Source organism: Psammomys obesus, unplaced genomic scaffold, assembly GCF_907164565.1.
Source record: "Psammomys obesus unplaced genomic scaffold, mPsaObe1.curated_primary_1811, whole genome shotgun sequence".
NCBI classification, from domain to species: domain Eukaryota; kingdom Metazoa; phylum Chordata; class Mammalia; order Rodentia; family Muridae; genus Psammomys; species Psammomys obesus.
This window is the reverse complement of record NW_026585644.1, coordinates 11986058-12008324: the sequence shown is the minus strand read 5'-3', so window position 1 is coordinate 12008324 and position 22267 is coordinate 11986058. Positions and strand designations below refer to the sequence as shown.

The window sequence follows — 22267 nt, the reverse complement described above, 5'->3', positions numbered from 1 at the left end:
GCACAAAGCTCTCAAAGAAATGTCCACACAAATGAAGGCAAATAAAGAAAAAATGAACAAAGCTCTCATAGAAATACAGGCAATTATACCCAAAGAAGTAGAGGCACAATTAGTGATACATAGAGAGGAAACAGACAAAAAAATAGAAGCTATCATTGAAAAGCAGGAGTCCACATTCAAACAGATGAAGGAAATGGTGCAAGACATAAAAACAGAATTAGAATCAATAAAGAAAACACAAATAGAGAAAAACCAGGAGCTGGAGAACATAGAGAAAAGATCAGGCACTACAAAGGTAAGCATCACCAACAGAATACAAGAGATGGAAGAAAGAATCTCAGGAGCCGAAGATACACTTGCGGAAATTGACACGTCTCTCAAAGAAAAAATAAAATCAGAAAAGTTCCAAACACAAAACATCCAAGAAATCAAGGACACCATGAAAAGACAAAACCTAAGAATAATAGGAGTAGAAGAAAAAGAAGACATCAGGCTCAAAGGTCCAGAAAATATTTTCAAGAAAATTATAGAAGAAAACTTTCCCAACTTAAAGAAGGAGATGGCCATAAACATACAAGAGGCCTACAGAACACCAAGTAGACTAGACCAGAAAAGAAATTCTTCACGTCACATCATAGTCAAAACACTGAACCTACAAAACAAAGAAAAAATTCTAAAAGCAGCAAGGGAAAAAGGCCAAGTAACATATGAAGGTAGACCTATCAGAATCACACCAGATTTCTCAACAGAAACTATGAAAGCCAGAAGGGCCTGGACAGAAATCATACAGTCCGTAAGGGACCACAGATTCCAACCCAGACTACTATACCCAGCAAAACTTTCAATCAACATAGACTGAGAATTCAAGATATTCCAAGACAAAACCAAATTTAAACAATATCTACATAGTAACCCAGCTCTACAGAAGTTACTAGAAGGGAAACTCCAAACCAAAGAAAACAACTACATCTAAGGAAACAGGAAATAGATAACTACACAACAAAAAAACCAAAAGAATACAAGCGATGAAACTCAGTGACACCACCAACCCCACATCTAAAGTAAGTAACAATTGTTGTTCACTAGTTTCTATCAACATCAACGGACTCAACTCCCCAATTAAAAGACACAGACTAACAGAATGGTTGCGGAAACAGGATCCATCATTCTGTTGCATCCAAGAAACACACCTATGCAACAAAGATAAACACTACCTCAGAGTAAAGGGCTGGAAAAATGTCTTTCAAGCAAATGGTTCCAGAAAACAAGCGGGAGTAGCCATCCTAACATCTAATAAAATAGACTTTCAACCCAAGTTAATCAAAAAAGATAAGGACGGCCACTATATTCTCATCAAAGGAAAAATCCACCAAGAGGACATCACAATTTTGAATATCTATGCCCCAAATACAAGAGCACCTACATTCGTAAATGAAACAATATTAAAGCTTAAATCACACATTGATCCTAAAACCCTAATAGTGGGAGACTTCAACACTCCACTCTCACCAAGGGACAGATCAAACTAGACAGAAAACAAATAGGGAAATAAAAACACTTACAGAGACCCTAAATCAAATGGACCTAATAGACGTCTACAGATCTTTTCATCCAAACTCAAAAGAGTATACCTTCTTTTCAGCACCGCATGGAACCTTCTCCAAAATAGACCATATAGTTGGTCATAGAGAAAGCCTCAACAGATACAAAAAGATTGAAATAATCCTCTTGTATTCTATCTGACCACCATGGACTTAAGGTGGACCTCAACAACAACAGAAATAACAAACTGCCTACACGTACATGGAAACTGAACAACCTGTTACTCAAGGACAGCTGGGTTAAGGAAGAAATAAAGAAAGAAATTAAAGACTTCCTAGAATTCAATGAAAATGAAGGCACAACATACCCAAATTTATGGGACACACTGAAAGCAGTGCTCAGGGGAAAATTTATAGCACTAAGTGCCTGCAAGAAGAAATTCGTAACATCACATACAAACAACTTAATGGCCCAACTGAAAACCCTAGAAAAAAAAGAAGCAGATACACCCAAGAGGAGCAGACGGCTGGAAATAATCAAACTCAGGGCTGAAATCAATCAATTAGAAACAAATAAAACTATTCAAAGAATCAATGAAACAAAAAGCTGGTTCTTTGAGAAAATCAACAAGATAGACAAACCTTTAGTCAAACTAACTAAAAAGCAGAGAGAATCTATCCAAATCAACAAAATCAGAGATGAAAAGGGTGACATAACTACAGACATTGAGGAAATTCAAACAATCATTAGGTCATACTACAAAAGCCTATATGCTACAAAATTTGAAAATCTAAATGAAATGGACAATTTTTTGATAGATTCCATCTTCCAACATTAAGTCAAGATCAGGTAGAAAGACTGAACAGCCCTATATCCCCCAAGGAAATTGAAGCAGTCATTCACAGTCTCCCCTCCAAAAAAAGCCCTGGGCCAGATGGTTTCAGCGCGGAATTCTACAAGACCTTCAAAGAAGTGCTCACACCAATTCTCCTCAAACTATTCCACAAAATAGAAACAGAAGGTACATTACCGAACTCATTCTATGAAGCAACAGTCACCCTGATACCTAAACCACACAAAGACCCAACAAAAAAAGAGAACTTCAGACCTATCTCTCTTATGAACATTGATGCAAAAATACTCAATAAAATACTTGCAAACCGAATCCAAGAACACATCAAAGATATCATCCACCACGACCAAGTAGGCTTCATCCCAGGCATGCAAGGGTGGTTCAACATACGGAAATCCATCAATGTAATCCACCACATAAACAAACTGAAGGAGAAAAACCACATGATCATCTCCTTAGATGCTGAAAAAGCATTTGACAAAGTCCAACACCCATTCATGTTTAAAGTCTTGGAGAGATCAGGAATACAAGGCACATATCTAAACATAGTAAAAGCAATATACAGCAAGCCTATAGCCAACATCAAACTCAATGGAGAGAAACTTCAATCAATCCCACTGAAATCAGGGACAAGACAAGGCTGCCCACTCTCTCCATACCTCTTCAACATAGTACTTGAAGTCCTAGCCAGAGCAATAAGACAACTAAAGGAGATCAAGGGGATACAAATCGGAAAGGAAGAGGTCAAAGTGTCACTATTCGCAGATGATATGATAGTATATATGAGCGACCCCAAAAATTCAACCAGAGAACTCATCCAGCTGATAAACACCTTCAGCAAAGTGGCAGGATACAAAATCAACTCAAAAAAATCAGAAGCCCTCCTGTATACCAAAGACAAAATGGCCGAGAAAGAAATTAGGGAAACAACACCCTTCATAATAGCCACTAATAACATAAAGTACACTAACCAAACAAGTGAAAGACCTGTTTGAGAAAAACTTCAAGTCTCTGAAGAAAGAAATTGAAGAAGATCTCAGAAGATGGAAAGATCTCCCGTGCTCATGGATTGGTAGGATTAACATTGTGAAAATGGCCATCCTGCCAAAAGCAATCTACAGATTCAATGCAATTCCCATCAAAATACTAACTCAATTCTTTACAGACCTTGAAAAAAAGATTCTCAGCTTCATATGGAGAAACAAAAAACCTAGAATGTCCAAAACAATCCTGTACAACAACAGATCATCTGGAGGTATCTTCATCCCCGTTCTCAAGTTGTACTACAGAGCAATAGTAATAAAAACTGCATGGTATTGGCATAAAAACAGAAAGGAGGATCAATGGAACTGCATAGAAGACCCAGAAATAAACCCACACACCTATGAATACTCGATTTTTGACAAAGAAGCTAAAACCATTCAATGGAAAAAAGACAGCATCTTCAACAAATGGTGCTGGTCCAACTGGATGTCCACATGCAGAAAAATGAAAATAGATCTCTATTTATCACCCTGCACAAAACTAAAGTCCAAGTGCATCAAAGATCTCAACATAAAACCAGATACTCTAAATCTGTTAGAAGAAAAAGTGGGGAACAGCCTAGAACTCATTGGCACAGGAGACAACTTCCTGAACAGAACACCAACAGCACAGGCTCAACGAGCAACAATCAATAAATGGGACCTCATGAAACTGAACAGCTTCTGTAAAGCAAAGGACACTGTCATCAAAACAAAATGCCTGCCTACAGATTGGGAAAGAATCTTCAGTAACCCTTTATCTGACAGAGGACTAATATCGAGTATATACAAAGAACTAAAGAAGCTGAAAAGCAGCAAACCAAGTAATCCAATTAAAAAATGGGGAACAGAGCTAAACAGAGAATTCTCGACAGAGGAATATCGAATGGCAGAGAAACACTTAAAGAAATGCTCATCCTCATTAGCCATCAGGGAAATGCAAATCAAAACGACCCTGAGATATCACCTTACATCCATCAGAATGGCCAAGATGAAAAACTCAAGGGACAACACATGCTGGAGAGGTTGTGGAGAAAGGGGAACCCTCCTCCACTGCTGGTGGGAATGTAAACTGGTACAACCACTCTGGAAATCTATCTGGCGCTTTCTAAGACAATTAGGAATAGTGCTTCCTCAAGACCCAGCTATACCACTGCTAGGTATATACCCAAAGTTTGCTCAAGTACACAAAAGAGATATTTGCTCAACCATGTTTATAGCAGCTTTATTTGTAATAGCCAGAACCTGGAAACAACCCAGATGTCCATCAACGGAGGAATGGATACAGAAATTGTGGTATTTTTACACAATGGAATACTACTCAGCAATCAAAAAGGAGGAAATCATCAAATTTGCAGGCAAATGGTGGGACCTAGAAAAGATCATCCTGAGTGAAATATCCCAGAAGGAGAAAGACAAACACGGTATATACTCACTTATATAGACCTATAAGATATAATAAACATAATGAAATCTGTACACCTATAAAAGATAATCAAGAGAGTGGACATGGGGTAAGATGATCAATCCTCGTTTAGAATGACAGATGGGATGTGCATTGAATGTATGACAGGAGTCTACTGAGTGCATCTGAAAGACTCTAACTAGCAGTGTTTTCAAAGCAAAGACTCATGACCAAACCTTTGGCAGAGTACAGGGAATCATAAGAAAGAAGGGGAGTTAGTCTGATGGGGAAAGGATAGGAGCTCCACAAGGACCAAATATATCTGGGCACAGGGTCTTTTCTGAGACTGACATGCAACCAAGGACCATGTATGAATTTAACCTAGAACCTCTGCTCAGATGTATCCTGTGGTAGCTCAGTAACCAATTGATTTCCCATAGTGAGGGGAACAAGGACTATTTCTAACAGGAACTCAATGACTGGCTCTTTGGCCTCCCCACCCCCCAAGGGAGGAGCAGTCCTGTTAGGTCACAGAGGAGAGCTTTGCAGCCAGTCCTGAAGATACCTGATAAAACAGGATCAGAATTATGGGGAGGAGGTCCCCCCTATCAGTGGACTTGGAAAGGGGCACGGTGGAGAGGAGGGAGGGAGGGAGGGACTGGGAGGGAATGAGGGATCCGGACACGGCTGGGATACAGAGTTAATAAAATGTAACTGATAAGAAAAAAATAAAATACAAAAAAAATAAAAAAAAAATAAATAAAAATAAATAAAAAATAAAAATAAAAGAAATCTATTGCTCACCAGGACTATTGCTTGGCCATTGAGAGCTTGCCTCATGTGTGTGAACTCCAGTGTTATTCTCCCCCAAAGAAAACCATTGACTTGAAACCCATTGACAGTATGGCCTGTGTGCAGGGTGATGGTTTAGTCAGCAAAGCGCTTGCCATGCAAGCTGAAGACCCGAGTTTGTATTCTCAGCAGAACGAGCGGTGTGGGGTAGTCACATGGGTAACCCCAGCATGGGATGGGGGGAGGGACAGCATGGGTCACAGTTACAGAGGTCCTCTGGGGCTTGCTGGCCAGCTATTGTCGCCAACCAGTAAGCTGCAGCTTCAGTGAGAGAGCCTGCCTTTAGAAATTAAGATGGAGAGAAACTGAAGAAGCACCTAGTGTTGACTGTGAGCGCTGGCATGCACACGCACCAGAATATACATATGCATGCACACGGAGGAACCCATAAGCACACACAAATGTCACACACACACACACACACACACACACACACACACACACGAAGTATGTGCATCACCAGCATCAATGAAGAGCACTGTAAGACACACACACACTCACACATACACGCAAAGTATGTGCATCACCAGCATAGGTGATGAACACTGTAAGACACAAACACAAACGTACACACACACACACACACACACACACACACACACACACAAGTATGTGCATCACCAGCATAGGTGACGAGCACTGGAAGAACTGGGACTCGGTCCATCTGTGGCATACCCAGTTCCCCTGGCGCACTGCACAGTTTCCTGTAGGCAACGAGCATTCAATAATGATTTCTTAAAATAAAGAATTGGAGCTTCAGAAACATTTGGAAGTTTAAACATTAGAAAATACACAAGATGTCAAACTCTTATTTTATTTAAATTAACATTTGTGTTTAAAATACAGGATACCATCTTAGCTTTCAGAGAGGGCAAGCCACACATGGGCTTTAGAATTCCCTGGCACCTGTCCTGAAGCGAGCCGTTGAAAGCATATGAGCAAGCACTAGCACTAGAATCGAATAGGTTCACCAGAATTATTAGGTTGGATAAATTTAGAAATAAGCCATCAGAATCTTTAAAGAAACCCCAGCTTATTTTCTTTGTATTGCCAACATAACTGCTAGTAATTTCAGAAATGTGTTTCCTAATTTCGTATTTAAAAACGTAATCAGCCATCATCACTGCAGGACTAAGGAATTCCAAATCATGCTCCAGAATTCCCACATCCAACTCTGAATGACTTACTGTTATACCCTAGATTAGCATATTCCTCCACCCACATGAGAGACATGTCTACCTACAGGAGAGGACAATCACCACCGAAACCCACAACCAGCTGTGGGGCAGAGAGTAGAACGCTCAGCCCCACCCAAACATCTGCACTGCACCTTCTCCTGAGCCTCGGTGAACACTGGAAGAAGGATGCGAGGGACTGTAAGAGACAGAGGTTCAGCATCCCCTGGACACAGGGTAGCAGCACTATGAACTCAGCAGTTACGTCAAAGCCCGTGAAAGCCCCAACGACACCAAATCCCAGCATGGAGAGGAGAGGTGGATATGCAGTCTGCCTCTAGCCAAGAACTGTTGGCAATGGATAGTGGCTGGGAGAAGAAGTTTTCTTTAAGGGTGTTGCCATTGATGGATGGAAAAAAGAAAAAAAAAAAGAGGACACAGTTGGGAGGATAAGAAAGTGGGGTGTGACTCTGGGAGAAGTCAAGGGAGTGGTGAATATGGTCAAAATTCATTGTACACAATTCTCAAAGAACTAGTAAAAATGAAACAACCCATCTCCTGAAAAAGATATACTTATTATACTTAATTTATTTGCAAATCAAGAGTTTTTTCCTAGTGGATATATTTTATCCATAAAGTCTTTCTGAGTTTTTCAGACCATCACCAAAGCCAGCGAAGTGCAGTCATGGTAAACCAAGTCTACAACAGCAACTTTGTGTCATTTTTTGACTAGTCTTAGATACACACATAAGTTGCTTTGACCTGACTCATCTGACCTGTGACCTGTGTTTACTTCACTTAGCACTGAAGGTAGAGATATTGGTGTTTACACAAGGGCAGGGTAAAATACTCTCAAAGGTAGAAATCACTGAGATATATCATTCACTGGAACTATGTGAAGGCAGCAAGCATGGGAAGGTGATTTTTGCTAACATAAAATTTTAAGGAGTTGAAATTGCATCCTTTGGAAAATGGAAGAATGAAACCCAGTCTATGGGGCCATATATTTCAGCTTCTTTATAAAGAACTAACATGTATAATGTGGTGTCAAAAGCTAAATGTAGATATTCTCTGTAATCGTTTTATCATCAAAAGATCACCGTTTCCACAATTCAAATGAAACACAAAGTCTGTGCGTGGTTCTTTGGAAGCAAAGGAATACTTCCTGTTTAGAGTTAGAATGCACCACTTTTCTTTGCTTAGATTAGTGGGAAACACGGCCCGGAAGACCCATGAAATATCTAACTCCCAGTCATAGAGAAAAACACAGTTTCAGCACAGGGCATGGCCCTCTGTAACAGGAGACAGCCTGACTTTAAAACAGCTGGTTGTTAGGGATGAGGAGGGTTTTTGTAGATAGCTCTGAGCCAGGGAGGGCCCAGTGAGCAAGGAGGCAGGGTTACTTATGCCTTCAAGGCCATGTAAGGCTCCATCCGCTGCATGTATATTAGAATTCCATTAGAGTCCTTAGAAAATTGTGCCCACTGATGAAACTATAATCTGAAAGTGAGGTAATTTAAAAAGGCAAGGTCACTTTGAAAGTGTCCCTGATGATTCTTATCTGCAGCAAGAATGAGGTGCTACCTGGCTTCTGCACACATAAAATGTAGGCTGAGCTCCATCTAATTAAAATGTCTGTTTTGAAAATTTAAGAATCAGAAAAAGTTACCTCTGATTATATTTAAATATGGGTATTATTGACATAGTTCTTTCTATGGAATTAATGGTAGGCATTTTATTAAATAATTTACCGATTTCTCGAGAAGGTAGACCAACATTGATAACAAACAGCATACTATTTAAGAAATGAGAGAATACTTTAAAGAAAGATGGTTCAATTGAACCATCTTCAGGAACTCTAGAATGCTTCAAAATTTAAAAGTCCTTTAAATTAAAAAAAATGAGTATATAAGCTTAGAATACATTTGATAGCAGGTGTCTTTCTCTATTAAAATAAAGAAAAAAACTGTTCAGATTAAAAATGTAAAATTAAAGTATTTAGAAACTAATATTTTTGGAATCCATATTTTAATAATATACTTAAAAAAATCTATGGAGCAGCTCCACAAATAAGTACCTATAATTCTCCTGAGCCTAGAGTAGATGTTCTTTTTCAATTCATTTTTGAGCTGTCTACGAGGATTCTAGAAGTCCAGGAAGAACTGTGGGAGGTGATGGGGCAGGAAGAAGGGAGGCAGGGCAAAGGGGAAAGATGGCATCTGCGGGCATCAGAGGGTCTGGTTAGTGACCTCCTGTGTGTGCTGGAGAAGATGACGCTGGTAGTGCTAGGTTTTTCACCCTTGGCAAAAGGTCTTACTTCCATTTTTCATACCCATAACCCTGGAGCCGCAGCAGCAGGGGAGGGTCGAGGCTCAGGCTCCAGGTTTGTGTTCAGCATCTGTGTCTCCGCTGCACACTGTGTGAGACTAGCTGAAGGTGCTCCAACAGCTAACCTGCACCAACATCTGTGGGCACAGAGGGGACGCTCAGAAACATCCTTTAAAGAATGCATCAGGGCATGCAATACTTGCACCCTTTTCTGCCAAGAGCTTAAAGAACACAATGAGAGCCAAAATGCCTGAAGAACACATCTGACAACAGGTATCAGCAGTTATTCTACTAAGGAACCTTCAGAGATACTCAATACAAGATCACCAGGCATAGTAAGCAAGAATATTCTAAGTCACTTATTCTCCAGCATCATGGAGCTTGGGGCGAGGCAGGGGGAAGCAGCAAAGAGGCCTCATGCTGAATATTAACCGAACCATCAGTAATGCCAAGTTTTTTTTTTTTTCTCCAGTGAAGAGTTCAGCTGGGGAAAAGAGCTGTCTTTCTGAAGTGCAGCGTTCGGAGAGTCCTATTGCATTTTAATTCTAAGACTGATGACTGACATGCTGATTTAAAAGCTTTAGAACACAAAATTGCTTTTGGCCCTAGCACCAAATATTAAGCGGAGTGTTTCTCTCCCTGTTTGATGCCAAGAACAAGATGTAGGAACCAGTTAAACTGCACGGTCCATCCTTTGTCTCTGCAGACTTCAATCTGATCAAGGAAATACTTCTTAGCATCCTCCTCGTTCTTCCCCACTGTGAGGGCATCCCGGATATACTCAATGTCTTCTTTGCTAGTCAGCTGGGGCATTCCTGTCATCAGCATCATGGAGAACAGGATGATCAGCAGGTTTGTGTGGTGGCGCAGAGCTAGATAAGCCTTGACACAGACATCCTGGAGAAAGGAGAAGAGAACGCTGTTATCAGTGGTCCGCGCTGGTGCTCCGGGGTGATGGAGGAACATTAGGCTGTGCTGGAATTTACACGGCACTGCGCATGCAAAGAAATCCTTGTGAACAAGGCTGGTCTCTGCTGCAGGTAAAAAAGTGGGGTGAGAGCATAAACTATTTTTGTAATCTTGTAAACACATCAGTGCATCCCGGCCAGTGAGCGCAAGGAAAACCAGCCGACTCAGACAAGTCTCGTGCTGTTTGTGAGTCTCCCTTTCAGATTCAAGTTCTTTCCAGGGAAATTGGAGGTAGAAAGATCTGTCCTATGGAAAGAGGGCCGAGACACTTTTGAACACCATCTTGAAACCAATAAACTTTATGTTAGTGAAAGCAATATTTGCTAGCAGCAAATGAAATCCAAAGAAATGCAGGAAATGTGTTGGATTTAGCCCTCATATTTATTTATTTATTTAAAATTTGTTGTATTTTTAGGTAACAGATGAATTTGCCTTTCACCATCTGATTTTCTGAATTGTTGAACGAACTTAGGAATTTTAACACAAATTCCCAATACTGAGCAAAACAGTGTTTTAAAAACTGATGACTAGGCAAGCATGGTGACTTTTGTCTGTCATCCCAGCATTCTAAAGGTGGAGGCAGGAGGATCACTGTGAAATCAAGGCAAGCTTAGACTACAGAGGAAGTTCCAAATAAGCCTGGCCTAGAGTTGAGATCCTTCCTCAAGAAACCAAGAGATATGAAGGAAAGGAAAAAGAAAGGAAGGAAGGAGGAAAGAAAAGAAGGAGGGAAGGCAAAAAGAATCAAAGGCTGCTGCTTCATAAATGCCTTTGCAGCAGGAGAAAAGTGATGCCTACCTGTTAAGGAGCAGGCTCATCTGCGGCATTAAGTTGTTTGGAAGCAAAGGAAACTTAGTTTCATATAAAATCAGAACTCAACCTAAACCTCATGAACTGGAAGAGAGCATAGACAGAAAACTAATGGCAATGATCACAGATATAAATAGTTCATATAAGATACTAAAAAAATAAAACAATAATAAAACCCTCCTATACAATACTAAATTGGATTTATGCCCAAATTGTAAGATTTTTCTGACCACAACTATATTAATAACCACTTCTGATTTTTCTAAAATATGAAAATTAATACATTAAAAAGTATCAGTGTGAGGCACTGAATATCATAAAAACAATTCTAAATTTTAAAATGCCAGAAAATTAAAAAAAATAGAAAAAGAAAGTATAAAATCAGAAAAAGTGGAGATAAAATTATCAGTATTTATAAATGATGTATTCTTTTCCCTGGAACTCTGAGGAAAAGAAAACTCAAATATTATTATAACCAGTTTTTGGTAAATTGTTTTATGTGTTTCTGTTGCGTGTCTATTTGTATGGAGGCCAGAGGTCAGTGCCAAGACACTGGGTGGCTTCCTCAATCTTAGCCTTGTTGTTTGAGACAGAGCTTCTCACTAGTCCTGGGGCTCAGCAATTCATCTAAACTAGCTGGCAAGCAGACCCTCAGAATTCACCCATCTCTGCCTTCTCCGCACTGGGAAGTTATAGGTTTGTGCCACCACGATCATCTTTTATGTGGCTGCTGGGAGCCCTAGCTTGAGTCCCCATGCTTGTGTAGAAAGTACCTTCCAAATGAACCTTCTGTCCAGCTGTAAGAAATTTAAAAATAATGTAAATAATAGCAGCTACTTGGCAAGTATCATGAAAAAAAAAAAAAAAGCAACAGCCACTGTGAATGTTGATAAGAGGTATGCTATACCTAGAACAAACACATCACAAAATAGAAAAACCCGCTTAAAGAAACTGTAGAATTTTACTGAGTTGCCTAAAGGAAAACTTGAATACATGAGATAGCATAGCATATTTCTCAGAAAAGAAGCTCCTCTCAGGATACTTATTATTGGTGGGTTAATCTATAAGCAGTGACACTTCAGTAAAGTTTCTCACTAATTAAATTCAGGTACGGGTTTTAGTTCATCCAGCATGGTCTGAGAAGACATTCTGAGAGATTACAGTAGTGAGAACCTGTGCTTGCTACTACAAATATTAAAATATTTTACGGTGCTGGAGATGGCTCAGTGGTTAAGAGCACTAGCTGCTCTTGCAGAGGACCTGAGTTCCAGTCCTAGCACTCACATGGTGGTTCACAGCCTTCCCTGGTTCCAATTCTAAGAGGAAATCAAAACAAAACAAACAAGCAAACAAACAACCCACACAAAACTTGATATGAAGCCATAACATAAAAGATGGGTGAAATAACATCTATTGTTTAAAAACAAAGGCAAGAAATGTTGTGGAATAGAACAAAAAGTGTAGAGACACAATGAAGTGAATAACAAATACAAGATGTAATTAAGGCAAGTCCCGAAACCAGCGATGAAAAGATCTATTCTTTGATAAATGGGGTCTAGAGAACTGATTCATTATTTGGGGGAAAAAAAGTTAAAATTTCACTCTCTGAGACATGCCAAAAGAAATTCCGGATTAATCAAAGATTTATATTTTTAAAAAGGCAGATATTGAACTAATAAGGATTAGGAAGGTAGAAAAAAGTGGAGAAATTATAGAAAAATAAACACATTCAGCGATTATTAAGAGGGAATAACAAAGAAAGTATTTATGCAAAGTGGCACATGACTCTCCTATCCCGAAGTGCAAGCTAGGATATGTGAAAATACTATCAGGCCAGAGGGCAGAGGATAATCCCTGAAGAATGTGAATGTTGTTACTCAGCCAGCGAATGAAACATAACTAGGACAGAAATAGTCACATCCTCCATAGATACATCTTGTTCTCTTAGTTTCTTACAGATAGAACCTGTTCACCCGCCATGGATGACAGGAGGGCACAGGTGTGACTTTACCAGCAGACCACTTCATAACATAGCTGCTGTGTGACAGGACTCAGCTGTGGTGGCACACGTTACATTTGTCAAAACTCACAACTGTACACCTAACATGGTGAAAAAACCTCTGGCTCAAGCATGCTTCAAAAAACTCAACTGTTGAAAGAGTCTATATGCTTTCCCCCGATACATCCATGCTAGGAATTGAACTTCTAACATGTCGGGCACTTTTCCTATTAATTTACCTGTAAGAGAAAGTTCTTGAGAACATTGCACAGAAGGCAGCAGCCATGGTGTCCTGTGAAAGGAGGGGGTAGAAAGGCTGAAAAAAACTGCCTCAGTCACATGTTCTGAGGCCACAAGGATGGTGCCTCGGGAGAACCAATAAGCATGGAAAAGTGTGTTATGAGGCAGGAACAAGAGAACATGTGTAGTCTCTTCCCATCTTGTCAGTTAACCCAAGATGACTTTGTGTGTGCCTGCTAGTTGCCCTGTCCTTATTTCTGAGACACAATGGCTGCTACCTGAGGGAGAAAGGATTTGTTCTGGCTTGTGGCTTCAGAGGGTGAAGCTAAGACAGCACAGCAGGCGCTTGAGGTGACTGCCTGGTCACACTGCAGTAGACAGGAATCTGAGCACTCGGGTTGGGATCAGAAACAGGCATAACGTTCAAAGAGCCTGTGACATGTCCCCCAGCTGTACCCTGTGTCCCAAGGTTCTGCAACTCCCCCACATGGCGCCGTCAGCCTGGGACTAAGTGCTCAGACACTTGGCAGGTGGAGAACTTTTCAGTCTCAAGCCATAGCGCTGTATCATTTGCATGTGGCGCTCTAGCCACAGTGATAAGAGAGGTCAGGCCTGTTCCCACTGGCCAGCGGAGGGTGGACTTACTACCCCATCTAAGTAAAATTATGCAAGCAATGCACCCTGGTGCAAGTGAGGCCGTTTATATTGCCAGACATGTCAGTCCCTTCCTTCCTGACCAGGACTCAGAATTTTCTGCTCACCATGGAGGAAGGTGCTAAAGCAGACCCCTAAGCCTGTCTGGGCTGTTCCAGCTGCAGCCCAGATTTTAACTGTCCTCTGGTGGCACACCCAGTACATTAGTGCTCTTGCATTCTAAATGATGCCCTTGATGTCCGGAAATCATTTTCTTTGCTCATCCAGCCCACTGAGGCATCCCACGTTTCTTAGTAATTACAGAAGCTAAGTGCAGACTTCACCTCGGGCCACAGACTCATTAATTTGCCAACTCTTGTGATTTTCACACAGACATAGGGGGATGTCTTTTGATGGGGAACCAGAGTACATTTTAATTTTTAATTATTTTCTACCCTTCTACGCATTCGGGGCTTCAGGCAAACCTCCTGCTATGTGAGCCCACTATGGATCAGTCTTTTCTAATGGAAAATTTTCAAAGGGGGAAATTAAGCCCACACAGATTGTCACACCAATTCCTAGATGCTCAGCAAATGCTTTCAGGTGACGGTAAGTAGATTCAACAATCTCTGAGCCCAAAGAGATTTGCAAAGGGAAAGGAGCAGCGGTCCCACCTCCCTGGAAGGCCACCCCACCCCGATGAGCTGTCATCTTCTGGTGGATGGTAAGGAGAGAACTCAGAACCTTATGTATGCCCTGGTGAGCACTGTCCTCTTGAGCTGCCTCCCTGGCCTGTATCACCGGTTTTTGTTGGTTTTAGCTTGTTTGATTAACTCTGACTTTCACAAGCAGGCTCTTCTATGAGAAAGCAATGTCTTCCCCAAATTTAACTGCATGTTCCATACTTGGAAGACATCTTAGCCAATTTCCAACTGGCTGCATAGTTGTAGAACTTGAATGTAGATGTTACTGTCCTCTGTTGAAGGTAGAGTGGAATAGTGGCTAACAGCAGGCTCACGCCAAGCTGTGTGAAATCAAATTTCACTTTTCTTATGGACTCACTGCCTCATTGACACTCAGAGAGGTCACTTGACTTCTCTGGACCTCAGTGTTTTCACCTGCAGGACAAATACACTAGTAACAGCAATACCCATTTCATAACAGCTGTGGTGAGATTTAAGTGCTATGTAACTGGCTGACTTACGAAATACTGTGGAGAGCTGCATCATTGAACACACTTCTCAACACTGAAGGGCATCAGTTTCTTATGCAGACCATTTTCCAGGAAGACTCCTTAGTTCAGTTAGCAGGTATGGGACTGGGTGGTTAAGTTTTTTTATAGCATGTATGAAGGGGCTGTCTTCACACTGGCTCCCTGAGGAAGGGTACATAGGATGTCACACACGGGGTACCTACAAGTGTTTCTTTTCCTTTGGGGATCATGGTTGGGTACTGCTCCACCCCCACAAGCCCCCAAAATTTTGTTTCTGTCCTTTTTACTCGGTGACAAGGCTTGTGAGCATGTCCTGGTCACACTTCTTCAGCCCAGAGGACTGTGGTTTGAGTGGCTACAAGGATGTGGCTGGGACCTCAGGGGAAAACCCAGAACACAGAAGTTACTGGCTTTTGAAAGTGAGGTTTTTTTTTCTTCCTGGGCTCAAACATTGTTTTTCTCAACTGCCTGTGATAGGCTATGTGCTATTGAGTGAGGAAGAAAGAGAGTCTGATTCGGGGGACTTAGTTTCAAGTCCTACTACTTAATGTGGAAAACATTCCATTCCCAATGAGGGCATTAGCTGCAGCCCTCTTCTCAGCTGCTAATAAATAGGTTGAGCCTGCACGGTACATCTGTTCTTAATTTCATTGTTGTCTAAATACCTTAATTGTAGGATCTAAGCCCCGAAAGAAAGAAACGTTTTTATAGGCTACCACCTCCACACATCTTGGAAACAAAGGAATTGGTTACCATTTCAGGACCCAAACCTTGTTTTGATTTATTAACCACCCAAGTTGCTGGCTGCTGATTTACTAACCACTCCAGTCACTAACCCAACTTATTTTATACAGTTCTAGAGTGTTCCGGGTCTCAGCTTACAACCCAAACCTTCCATTCATTCTCCCCTAGAGATGAACTGTACAGTCACTGAAGTAAAGGCATGACCTCAGAAGTACAAAGTAGAAACTCTAGGAAGAGATTCTGAAGTTGAGGGGCTGGGAGAGAAAAACTGTCAAATATTCATCACTGAACAACAACAACAAAAATGTTGCCTCTACCTGCCAAAGGGACACGGTGGAGAAAACAATCATCTAGTTAGCAGGAGACATTATATATATCTTAAAATAAAAGTCAATGCGTTGGCCAGCCAACAGTCTTAGCATTTATCTTGACAAACTAGAAAAGGTTGTTGATTCATATCTAACAAGGCAGGAAGAAGCATTCTGTGAAAGTCTGAACAGAGAGAGTGTCTGACTGTTGGCTAGTCATTTATTGAAATAGAATTAGTCTCAAAGTAGTTTTGAGAGTTTTCCTGGGAAAGGGATATAGCATCATCTCTCAAATATTTAGATAATAATGCATTAGGGGTACAGATTAGGGGTAAATTGTTTTATTTTATTCTGTATTAAAATGGTCTCTCTGTCTTGTGTGTGTGTGTGTGTGTATCCTCCAGCCTTGTACCAACAAGATTTGAGGCAATCTATTTGAATATATAAAAGTAAAAATAATGTAACTTAAAGGTAGATAAGAAAGAAAGGAAGATATTCCCAATAGGTGAAAGAAAGAAAGAAAGAAAGAAAGAAAGAAAGAAAGGAAGGAAGGAAGAAAGAAAGAACCCTGTAGATCTATATATTTACAGAGAGTGATCTTCAGCTACATTTCTAGCCAAAGGAACTATCTAATCCATTTCTCCATTCAACTTTGAGAAGTTAAAAACCAAACCAAACCTCATTTATGAGAAGCAGTGCTTTTATAGAAACTGAGACCAATGGAAATTTCCCAAGAGGATCATTGTGGAGAGCACACTTGAGAGACGGAAAATATACCTCATAGTATAGCTACAGTAGACACAGCAATCCTTTAAAAGAAGCAGACACCAAGAGGATGACTTTGTTGACATATTGAGCAGTCTTTAAAAGTACCAGGGCTCTAATAGCTTGGGTGTTGCAGACCTTTCCATGCTTGCAGACTAACCCATAAATGAATTTACTAGTGTCCCAAAGCCATACCTCCAGTCTTAGATTTGTATGTTTTCCAGATTAAATTTAACAGATAAAGTCTTAAGAATCTGAAAACTCCATGAGAGTCTCCATCTGAGGGAAATACCTCATCAACTTATTCAAAATTTTCCCCTCTTTTGTGTGCATCCACTTATGGGTGACATGGAGAGATGGGAAGTGCTCGGTCTTCATGCTGAGGTGGAGGAGGCTGGGCCTGACCTTGTTAATTGGCCAGAGTGAAAATCCCAAGGGGAACCCCTTTGCCAGCCCTGTACATCTAATGTAATAGGTACACTTGGCATCTCCTACTTGACCTATATTAGGCATTAATTAGGGTAATTCGTGCTTAACTAATTGTGTTCCAAATGACTTCTCTGCTCCGCTCTTTCCCTCCCTACCCAGCCTGAAGACCTGTTTCAGTGGAAGCACATTTCCTCTCCCAACTCAGATTCTAAGACACACCCCACAGGGACCTACGTAGCACCCAGACTGGGCAGCTGTACTTTTTGTTCTTAAATTCTTACTGAGTGTACTTTTCCACTCACTTTATGTGCTTGCTCATGATGCTTTTTCTGCTTGGATGTCCCTTCTCCTCCCTGAATCTATCTGCTAATATGAAACTGAATTCATCCCTAGAGGCTTCCTTCTAGGAATTGCCCTCTTCTGTCTTCCAGGCAGGATTAATTGTTCCCTCTGCAGGCCACTCTCAGTGAATTCTTCACACAGAGGTTTTTTTTGTTTTGTTTTGTTTTGTTTTTTAGCATGGAGTGTGCTAGCCGGACGTCTGAGCCTGCTGTGCCTCTGCTTTGGATCCCCTGTGCCCAGCCCAGTGCCCAGCCCAGTGCAGATAATCTGCCCCCTCCCTCTGTGAGATGGCTGTAAGCTTTCTGTACAGGAGCCAAGTGAGGTCCTGGGCAAGGTTCACCACTTAGAGACGACAAGGAATTGGAGAATGTTGATATCTGAAGGGGATTAAACTGGGCACAGCCCCTAGCCTATTCAAGAACAGCACTGGAGTCTGTGACCTGGCCTGGTGCCAGCGCCCTGTCTTACACATGGTGAGCACCGCTTGATGACAACAGCAGGATGGAGCAGGAGCTGGGAAGTACAGTCAGCAGGTGATAGACACACACGGGCATGAGACCTCCCATACACAGGAAAGGAAGCCCAGGAGGGATAATAAGGAATAACAGTGTGATGATGCCACAGAAGGTTGTCAGACTGTAGGGTCTCTTTTATTCTGTGGCTGGGCTTAGGGAGAACAGTTGTGTCTCAGTGAAGCAAAGCAAGGAGAAGTCAGAACTGCACTCCTAGAGGGATTCTGAGGCAGATGCTTCTGGTGGGAATGCTGAGGCAGAAGCAGTTAGAACAACCTAGGAGCCAGGGGTTTAGCCTGACTCTAGCAGACATGGACTTCAGTTGAGAGCCTTTGGGTTCTTAGCAACTTTTTGCATCAGGGCTCTGTCCTTGGACATGTGCTTGGACCTGCAGGGCGAAGGCCTGGTGCACCCTGATATGGGGACAAGATGGTGATGGCTATGGGAAACAGGGAAGACTGGTAACACTGGCAAGAAAACTTTAATCAGTGTAGGTCAAGGTAACCAGTTCTGGGCTTCCAAGGAAATGCTTCTTAACAGTGACATCTAGGGGCAAGCGCCTTTAGGGACACCCCTCAAACTGGCTTCTCTGCACAAATGAGTGCCATGTGGCTTTCTAGCTGATCAGTGATAGCTGACACATTTGCTCAATGCTCGCAGCATGCAAAGACCATCTTCCTTTACAAAGAGCTGGTCTTGGGAGATCAAGTCGCTCACATTCCATGACATGAACTTGTATTGAACATATCTTATAGGAATGTGTCCCATATCCTGCTCTCTGTGTAAAGATGGCTGCTTTGCTTTGAACGCGAGCATGTGCACACTGCACACACACACTTCAGTAAAAAATTCTCCACAGAAACGTTGTAGGTAACACATGATCTCCCCCTATCTAAATTACTGATAAAACACTAGATTGTCTCATAAGGTTTGGTTGTGGTTCCTTGCATGGGTATGCTAGCTGCTGAGTAAAGCTTTCTAGATAGTTTGATTTGATGGTGGTTGTCAGTGTGTGCCTGAGTTAACAGCTCATGCATGCACAGAGTACAGTGCATGGAGGGAATAGGGCTCCCTGGAGGTGATTCAGAGTAATCAACTCTGCCCTTGGAAGGAACTGCCCTTTCACTCAGCAAACATCTTTCAAGTGCTTCCTGTATCATAGGCCCACAGGACAGACACAGGACCCACACAGCCCTGCTGACATCTGTAGAGGGAAAGGCAAACAGGACAAATAACTGCAAATGTGATAGATGCAATACAGGAGACCGGGTGGGCAGAGCCTCCAAACACCAACAGGAAGGACTGAGCCAGCGGTCTACCCTGTGGTATGATATGCTGAGACCAAGAGGGCAGGGCAGGTCTTCTCAACGGCAGGCCTGAGCAGTGGGGCAGCATGGGGTAACGGGAGACCTGGGTGGAAACTGCAAAGTATGGAACATGGGGGCTACAGGGACAAATGTACACAATATGGGCCTTGCAGACCACTCCGATGCTAATCAAAGTGATTAACATGCTTAGCATGGAAGGGCGGAAGCCATCCTCAGCTTGAAGTTTGCAGTAAGGAAGCACACCCCCCCCATCCCAACACACACAAGTGTACATACACGCACAGGATCTTGGTATACAGTCCAGATAGTTCAGGCTAACCTCAAACCCATTATTCTTCTGTCCCGACCACCCAGGTCTATTTCTTACATTAAATTCTAAAGCAAATTCTGACTTGCCTGCAACTTTTGAAAAGATAAATATGAACGATGGGAAAACCTTGAAATGCTGGCAATATTGTCTCTGGAAGGTGGGATAATGAGGTTTACATGTCTGCTGCTTAAAAGAAAATTGCTTTTGGGTTGGCATGGTGACACATGACTTTAGTCCAGCGCTGGGAAACAGAGGCAGGCACACCTCTGTGGTGGTGGGGACAGCCTGGCCCACGTAGTAAGACGTCATCTCAAAAAGCAAAACAAATTAGCCAAAAGATTTTTTGTTTTAATAAAAAATATTACTGCTTAGAAAAAAAAAAGCTTTCTAATGACACAATTCTTATTAAATAAATAGGAATCCAAAATTCATTTGGCTTTGATTTAAATAAATTTTTGTGTTATGCATGTTTATAGCTATTCACTGAAATTTAAAATATAGTGCTATTAAGGCAGGATAGAAAGAAAGAAAATTACAGGGACCTGGAAACAAAAAAGAACTTCTCATCCCAGAGTGTGAAGCCTCTTTCTAGATGGCAGCAAGAACTGCAACACAATTAACATTTGCTCTGAAGGTTACTGGCTTACAGGCAGTATTCCTTTCTTATGTAGGGACTTTTATTTTATTTATTTTTTAAGCAATGAACCAGGTTGGATATGAACCAGCATATGATGTTGAATTTAGCCCCATTGCTATCCTAACATTTTCTGGGAATCGTAAACAATACTGTTGACTGTCTTTACAGTGAAGATGCCATACCTTCCTGCATTCCATAATCTAGACTTTCACTTTATCCATTGCCACACACAACTCAGGAACACAACAGCTTCAAGAATTGCAGATCCTGTATACATTTATGAAGACAGTAAAGGCCAGCTCTTAGAGAGCATCATGCTTATGCTCAAGGACATATCTTACTGTCTCCACAGCGTAGCTGGTCTTTGCTACTTTGTGGATTCCTCTTTTTCCTACCCGTTATGCCCCCTAACACTAGATATGAGAGAAACAAGGACAGAAGAGAAGAGGAATTGGGAAATTCCCTCAATCTAATTTCTTTCCTTTTGTTTCCTCTTTGACCAAGGCTACTAGCAAACTGCACCCAAGCTCCCCAAATGACCAACAACTGTGACCTCCTGCAGGGCTCTAGCATTCACATACCCTCTAAAAAGCTCCTAGAATTTCAACTGTCACACAATCGCAGAAATTATCTGCAGCTAGCAGAACCAAGCTTCTGCTAGAGCACGAGGCAAATCATAGTCAGCTGCTGCAGACAGTGCAAGGCAGCCCCACGTCCCTATGCCTGGGATTAAAATAAAAGCGTGTTTTTTATATTATCTCTCTGTTCTCAAAGAAACCCAAATTCTAGAATTGTCACTACACTACATACCTTTCTTTTTCTTAACGTCCACGCTTAAAAAATACACATTAAAATATCGTTAATAGATTTCAACTCTGTTTCATCCTTTCTTGTCCTCAAAACATTTTTCTGCAGTGAAGCCAAAGACCTGTTTTTGTCTGACTTGCAGCCCCTAAAGATGAAAGGAGTGCTGGAGAGAAGGATGAGCAGGCGAAGGTGCTGTCCCTGGCAGCGAGGCTAACCGAGTTCAATGACAAAACCCACATGAAGATGGAAGGGGAGCACTGACTCCCGGAAGTTGTCCTCTGACCCACACTGAGGCATGTGCACTGTTTACTTCGTTTTAAAATAATGTCTTCTAAGTCAAAGAGAGATGGAAATTGTCATCACTAAAATACACTTAAGCCCTGCCTGTGGGAGGCCGCCCTGAAAGCAGCCCAGATGCCATAGATTCAAAAGGCGAGCTTCAGTTTTGTGTCTCTGCCTGATCACAGCTTGTTCCCAGTGTTTCCCAGACTCTAGAAGGAACTGATGAGTATGACCCCAGGCCAGGTCAGCTTCCTTGGACAGGTGAGAGTTCCCCATTGTGATCCCCAGTCCCACGGCCTCCCATGTTTGTATTGTATGTGGAGAAGGCTCACCTCACTCTTAACAAAATGCGAGCCCGCTTTTCTCTACCCTGCCTAACAGGTTGTTCATACATGTGTTGATTAACACCATGAGGTCAAAAACTAGCAAAGGGGACTTTTAGTACAAAATGCAAATGTGTGCATTTCTGAGTTTGCCTAAACAAACATGATGACTTTATTACACCAGACTCTGAGATGTTGCTGAGAGACCATCGCATGTGGTTCCTGGGACAGAATAATCTTGCCCAAGTCCAGAGTCGAATGATGAAGCTTGGCCGTCCTTCTTTGTCAAGCTTTGGGAGTTCTGCATGTGGGTAATTTCCTCCTTCAGTGTTACAGCTTTAACATGTGGGTGGGGCAGGGGATGGGTTAGTGTGGGAACCATAGCAGGCTACTATATATATATATATATATATATATATATATATATATATATATATAT

The 22267-nt window shown here is 41.6% G+C and overlaps 1 protein-coding gene across 1 annotated transcript in view; it reads right to left on the bottom strand.

Annotated features, from left to right (window-relative positions):
• Window positions 1–9795: 9795 nt before the first annotated feature.
• The window catches only part of Pik3cg (phosphatidylinositol-4,5-bisphosphate 3-kinase catalytic subunit gamma), a 28680-nt gene continuing 16208 nt past the window's right edge, over window positions 9796–22267 (bottom strand). The window contains exon 10 of the mRNA XM_055622904.1: window positions 9796–10074. Within this exon, the coding sequence (XP_055478879.1) occupies window positions 9796–10074 (279 nt within the window). The remainder of the gene's footprint in view (window positions 10075–22267) is intronic.